This window comes from Malurus melanocephalus, unplaced genomic scaffold, assembly GCF_030028575.1.
Source record: "Malurus melanocephalus ecotype Western Australia unplaced genomic scaffold, MMel_1.1 scaffold_284, whole genome shotgun sequence".
Taxonomy (NCBI): Eukaryota; Metazoa; Chordata; class Aves; order Passeriformes; family Maluridae; genus Malurus; species Malurus melanocephalus.
Genome location: NW_026623516.1, coordinates 961,275 through 968,008, shown reverse-complemented (window position 1 = coordinate 968,008; position 6,734 = coordinate 961,275). Strand labels below are relative to the sequence as shown.

The window sequence follows — 6,734 nt, the reverse complement described above, 5'->3', positions numbered from 1 at the left end:
TTTTCATCATATCTATCTTTTAAAAAATTCTGGCCTGAGGAGCTTGTCCCAACTTGTTTATCCCACAGGAGGTAAATCTGTGGTGGTCCAGCTGACTTCACACCATYCTTGAGCTTTATTTGACAAGAAGGGGAACATGAACCCAGTATTTCTCTGTGCAAGGAGAGAACACCACCTGTGCTAGAGGTGTGAACACAAAAGCCTGTGCTATTGCATGGGACCCAGAAAGAGGAGCAGACCTCAGGCTTTTTACACATAGTGGAGCATACAAAGGAAAAGAAACATGCAGGAAATTAGAGCCATTAGAGACAAAAATTTCTAAAATAGGCGCTAAGGCCTGGCAAAGGCTTGTAGGTGTGTACTACAGACATTGGAACTACTCACACATACACGTACACCTGGTTTCAAAATCAGGGCTTGATTTAGGTATGCTGGTGAGGAAATTGAAGCTGCATTAGTGGATTATTTTTAACCTGTCTGTGTTCTTTCAAAACCAGGGCAGTAAATTTCTGGGGTTCATTTGTGCAGTGCCATCACTTTTCTCAGTTCKTCATTACAAAGAAAAGTAAAAGGGAGCTAAGAAATTTGGATTGATTTTTCTTTTGAGCGGAGTGAGGTTGAACATGCCTTTTTCTGACAGCTTTTCTGAAACCACAAAAATGTGTGGAGGGAAAAACTGTTACTCCTCTGGTCAGAGTACGTGCACGGGGCTGGATGCTCAGCTGATGCAAATGGGCATCACCTCCTCCATTTCAACAGGCTGCTTTCTTGTGCGGCTCTGCTTTCCCCTAAGCAGGGGAGGCAAAACAGCATTAAACTTCTTCCCCAATGCAGGAAAGCCTTAACCTCGTGTGAAAGTGATAAATGACCGTGGTGTGCAGAGACACCTGAAGCCCCCGCGCAGCAAATCTCGCCTCGCTCGCACCTTTCGCCCTCGGCCGGGGCAGAGCGGTGCCCCGGTGTCCCTTGGCTTTGCAGGCTGGGCTGCGGCACGAAGCCGGGCCGTGAGCAATGCCTTGTTCGCTCACGGACAGGGGAACCGGAGCCGCKGTCATCCCCGAGAAGCTTTCCCCAGCAGGACGGGCCCCCCTGCCCGGCCGTGCCCTGAGACCAGGGGGTGCGGGAGCCCGGGGTCAGCCCKTCGCGGAGGCACTCACCTCATTTTGCGGCTGGGAGAGCTCCCCGGCGGATTTGGTGCGGAGGATCGATGGCTCGCTTGCGGGGGACGGCGYTGCCTGTTTCCCAGCGCTCCGCTGTCCGCCTTATCTCTGTGTCCGGAGATTTGCGAGCGTGTGTGCGCCTATGTGTGTGTGCGTCTGGAGTTGTCTGGCATTTTCCATGCAGGTCACGCCTTCCCGTGCCTGCAGCCGTTCCCCACATCCAGGCAGGCAGCAGGCAGGCARGCAGGCAGACCTGCCCGCATCCGAGCCCTCCTCCCCGCCCGCCTCTCCCTCCTCTCCGCCGCGGGGCTGCCCTGCGCTCCAGCATTCAGCGGAGTTTTTGTCTTCCCTAATCTCCAGAGTTTTGTATGTGTGTGTGTGTGTGTGTGTTGTGTGCCCATGCACATTGTGTTTGCTCTCTCTTTTTTTCCCCCCTCACAGCCTGCTTTGCCAGATGGCTAAAATTTGCCTCTCAATAGGGTCTGAGACTCCAGCAAAAACAGAAGGCAAGAATGTGTGAAAAAAAACCTGTGCGGGGATAAATAGCTTTAGTTGTGGTGCTGCCGCAGGGATCGGCGCTCGGGAATTGCTTTCAGCATCTCTGCTTAGAGCCGGGCAGCGTTTGGGATGGGGATGTGGCTTCCAAGAAACTTTGGAGTTGTGACAGTCCGGATAAAACCAAAGCCCTAATTTACACCCTCCTGTGGAACTGAGGAATTGCTGGATTCAGTATTTTGTCCCAGGGCAAAAGAGCAGCTTTAGATGTGGACTCTGCTCAGGAGTGAGAGCTTTAAACACTAAAGTTCCAGATTTGGAACCGACTCCCTCCTGTTCAGGAAACAGGTAAAAACATGAACACTCCCTGCTCAGCCAGGGGAGATTCATCTTCCCTCCCCGTGCCAGGCACAAACCAGCCCAAACTCTCCTGTCTGCATAGCTAAGTGGGAAGAAAATGTATTTGGGCTGCAAAATAGGGAATAGCACGTAGGACGTCAAAGGATGCAAGCAGCTCCCTCATTCAAAAATCTCCTTGGACACAATGAGGAGCAAAACTTTGATAGCTGTTTACCAACTTCAGCTTGAGCTGGTTAATGTAAACTCTGCAGACATTCCCCAGCAGGCACGGATACACACGCGGCATGTTAAAAGGCACACAAAAACAAGAGCCGGGAAGGGGCAGGGAAACAGGGATGTGTTGGCASCACTCCTGGAGCAGCAGCTCCCAGCCCTCCCGGACTCCACAGCTCGCTGATGTCAGGCTGTGGCGCTGCCGTTAAAGGGGCGAGGATACCTCCAGCCTGTGCACAGGATTTGTCCTTCCAGCAGTCCTGGAGAAGCTGAGAAGAGAAGGGGATAGAGTGAAAAAAGTAGCATTTTCTTTTTCCATTTCTTGTCTTTGTGTTTTGGGGGGTTATGTTTTCTTGGCTTMCTGTGCAGGAGCTGCTTCTCTTGTTCCCATGAGTCTCTTGTTTTGTACTAAGAAAGAAATGGTACCTAAGAGACACAGTGAAATAAAATAGAAAAATATGGGTGGAAAAGCAGAAAAACAGGAGAAAGGCTCTGAGCAAATGGGAGATCTGGGTCTGCCATAAYTTGTAGCTCTATTTGGGAAGTTTTAACAGCTTATCACTAAACAGACATGAGCTCTCACTCATGCTAACACACCCAGGCAAGCTGATCAAACTAATTAATATGTAAGCAATGTGTCAAATGCAAGGATTTATTTTTGCAGTCAAGTGTGGTCTTGTCTGAGCCCTGAATACACTGTGATCTATTTTTTCCCTGCCTGTTCTGAAGGGTGGGTCCTTCATACGCTCATTTTTCCATCACAGAACTCTTCTATAGCTTTTTGGAATGGCTTCTCTAATTCWGGGGAAACATTGTTTTCTGAAGTGACATTTTCTTTTTCTGCTGGTGCTTCTCTTCAAGACAGATCACCTCAAGATGACTTCAAGACTGAAAATGGAAGGTGATAACAGAAGTTCTGCATGTTTTTGGACCATGTTGGTGGATGCAACATGGGCTTAGAGAATCCATGCTGTCTGTGTAGGCTCTAGAAGGCAGGAAAGGCCCAAGAAGCAGGATCCTTTCTGAGCTGATTTCCCTGCTATTCTGCTGAATCCTAGGGGTTTTCCTTGACCCAGTGCTTGTCCTCAATCCTCTTGGTGTGCAGAATCATATCTCCCTGAAAGCTCACGCTGACCAGCTAAGGACTCATTTTATTCCTGGCTAACTCTTACCTGAGACCCTGTGGGCTCCTAAAGAAGGTTGTGAGGCAGTGGCTGAATGGTCAAAAATTCAGTTCTGCTGTAGCCAAGCACCTAAAAGCACCTGGAGCCTCCTGCATCCCCACTGCCCGCTGCTCCAAACACCAACCCCAAGCACCTGCWTTGCTGAATCCTCTGTTAAGGGCCTCAGGTCTCCAGATGAGTCCTGTTTGAGCCCTAATGAGTTGGTCTGGCTAATTGCCTCCCTGGATTACAGCAGATCTGCCCTGACTGTCCTCTTCAGCAGTATAAGCCCTGTGCTGCAGAGTCTGCGGGTGGGGAGGCAGATGAGGACCTGCAGAGGGGAGGTGGTGCAGAATCTGCTCCAGCTGCAATGCCTTCTCCAGTGTTATTCCCATCTGTTAGAGATGAGGGTTTGTCATACCCAGGCCTGGCCACTCACACAGCTCTGTGAAGTGTCCATGAAGAGTAAAGACAAGAAAGGTCACCAGAGGAGGATCTGGTRCTGTCCAGGCACAGGGGTTACCTTGTCTGATGTGTCTTTACCTGAAACATCCAGCTGGCTCACAGCTGTCAGTGGTGCCAGGGATGTGGAGTCTTGTCCCACCTTACTGGGGTACGTGCAAAAAATAAAATGTCAGAGTTCTCACCATGCAGTGACAGCAGTGAGCATGCTGAGTTTTTAGGAAGGGGTGTTTTCTCCCCAGGTGCTGGTGTAACAGTGCAGTYAGACTGTGACAGACCAGCAGGCAGGCTTGGACCTGCTTTGTCACCAGTGTGTCCCATACTTGGAGAGGTCATTCCTGGAGTCACTTCAGCACATCCATGGTGCTCATCAAGGACTGAGATCTGCAGTGTTGTCCAAAGYATTTCTTTGATGCTGGGGGCAAACTCAGCTTCTGGAAATAGCACCCCTACACTGAGCAGAATTAGACAGGGATAAAACAGGAGTGAGGGTAAGTGTGGACCCACAGGAATGAGACAGTGGGGTCAATCTGTGACTGGTTAAATGGTCACACACTGAAAGCCAATATCCTGCAAATGTTTGTGACCCTGCTGCTCTGTGGGTCAGGCCAGCACAACCACACTGCAGCCTCCCTCAGGCTCTGTGTTGGGCACATTGCCACATGTGCACTGCTCCTTGTCATGATGTACRTGACAGGGACAAAAGTTCTGGCAGATCCTGGTTCTTGTCAGAGCTGTGGCATCTCCCCTGTTCTCCACCCGGGGTGCTGGAGAAGACCTCATTCTCCAGGAAATGTGAACTCTGCTCTTAACTGCAGGAGATGCAGGCTCTGCTCATGGCGTTTCTCCTCCATCTCTGATGGGTTCCTGGAGCCCCCTCGTGGTTCCTGCCACTGACAAAGTTCCACCGAAGTCGCCTTGCCGCAGGTTCTGTGCAGCTCCGGTGCTGGGGAGGCAGCAGGAGTCCCCTTGGGGATGTCACTGCGGGGACAGTGCATGGAGGTGACGACAGAGACACCCAGGAGTCTGAGCAGGGCGGACAGTCCCATTGCAAAGCCATCTCCCTGCTTTGTGAGCCTGGCAGGAGATGAGTTGTTCAGCGGCTTTGCAGTCCCGGTCCTTGGAGCCTCCTGCACGGTGTGACAGCCCAGGGGGAGGTGGCCACAGCCCAACCCCGAAAGGGAGGATGTAGGGACATGGGAAAGGGGGGATATAAGATGATGGGGAAAAGAAAGAAGGCGGAGATCAGCGGAGGAGGCTGCACAAAGGTGGAGAAAAGGGGCTGAGGGGTGATTGCAAAGGGAGTCTCTGTAGAAGACGGGAGAGCAGCTGGGAAGCGGCATGTGCAGGCGGTGGGCAGGGGAAGGAAGGCTCGCTGCCAGGGAGCTGGGGACGCCCGGCTGTCCCACGGGGCCCCGAGTGCCACTAGATGGCACTTGAGCCTGTGCTGGGGCGGGCGCGGAGCGGCGCGGGGCTCCCGGGGATGCGCTGCGCTCGGGGCTCTCACACCGCTCCTACGGGCGACTCTGCCCTGGGGATGAGGGGAAAACGTAGAGGTGAGATGGCTTTTGGGGCAGGCACGTCCCTCCTGTCCCTGGGCTGTGCTGGCCCTCCTCCGGCCAGCGGAGAGGCTCATGCCACGGCCCTTTGCAGRGGCGACGTGCTGAGGTTCCACACAGCACCCGCTGGAAGGTACCTCAAAACAATCTCGTGTGYTCTCAGCACAGCCCGGTGGTTATTCCATAAATCGATGCTTTGTTCGGCTGTGAGAGAAAATCGGATCCATAACGCTGTGGATGGAAATATTGAACCCTTTTTCCCATTTTCAGTTCCATCCTCTGCCTGTGCATGCACACCGTGAGGGCATGGCAGGCGCTCTGACTGTCACAACACGCTCACAACTGGCATGAGATGATCAGGATTGTTTCAGCAACCTGCCATTCCCCTCTCTGCTGCATGTAACACCGAAATAAAACCAGAGAAGTCGGGATGTTGAGTCACATATCGGCCAAGTCAAACATATCTCCCCTCTGGATCCCAGCCGTGGCATCGCTGGCTCCTGACAGCTGCCAGAGCTGCGGCTTTGTGCTGCTGTGTAACTGTGTGCTCTGACCTGACTTTGATGGATGTTTTGTCATTGCTCCCCTTTGTGTTCTGCTGCAAGGGAAGCCCGTGAATGTTTTTGGGGGTGTGAGCCCTGAGGTTATTTACCTGACAGAGCACAGGCTTGGCTGAGCCTACGCTGCTGTTGAAGGACAGGCACAGGGTTGAGGCATTTAGCACCCACAGAGGCAAGCAGCAGAGCATCTCTTGCACACCTTTGAGAGAAAAAGGTCTCTGAAATTTATTTTGAGCAATCCAGGGAAAATCTGGGGTAGGGACAGGCTTTGAAACCTGGTCCTGCCTCATATCCTGATGCCCCACACCTTCCCCCRTCTGTGGGAGGACTTGGCATGGGAAGGGCTCTGTTTTCCATCCCCAGATGTCGAGACYCAACATCCTTTGTTTCTCCTTGGTGACAAGAGAGTCACTGGGGAATTCTGGACCCTATAAGGGTCACACCACGACCAATCCCTCCCTGTGCAAACCAGTGTCATTTTAAGAGCCAGAGCAGTGTTGTAATGTTTTCAGACAAGCCCAAATCACTGTGGTTTGCCCCTGACAGAGCAGCTGTGAAATTGCAGTGGGACAGAGCRTGGTGTGACTGAAGTGATTACGTGGGTGGCAGGGGATGATAGCAAATCCATGGTGTTGGAGGGGGCTGAGCTGTGCTCCTGAGCACAGATAACATGAGCTGGCTGAGTCAGTCAACAGTTTATTTGCAGGACCTCGCTTTCCTGGGAAAAAATAAAAAAAAAAGGCACAGAAAAAGCTCAGAGCA

At 52.1% G+C, this 6,734-nt stretch overlaps 1 protein-coding gene across 2 annotated transcripts in view; it reads right to left on the bottom strand.

Annotated features, from left to right (window-relative positions):
• MASP1 (MBL associated serine protease 1) overlaps positions 1-1,299 on the bottom strand; it is a 21,845-nt gene extending 20,546 nt beyond the window's left edge. The window contains exon 1 of one of the 2 annotated variants that reach the window (XM_057376610.1): positions 1,158-1,299. In XM_057376610.1, the coding sequence (XP_057232593.1) occupies positions 1,158-1,162 (5 nt within the window). In that variant the 5' untranslated portion in view covers positions 1,163-1,299. The remainder of the gene's footprint in view (positions 1-1,157) is intronic. The other variant, XM_057376611.1, reaches the window with a different exon arrangement.
• Positions 1,300-6,734: the final 5,435 nt, after the last annotated feature.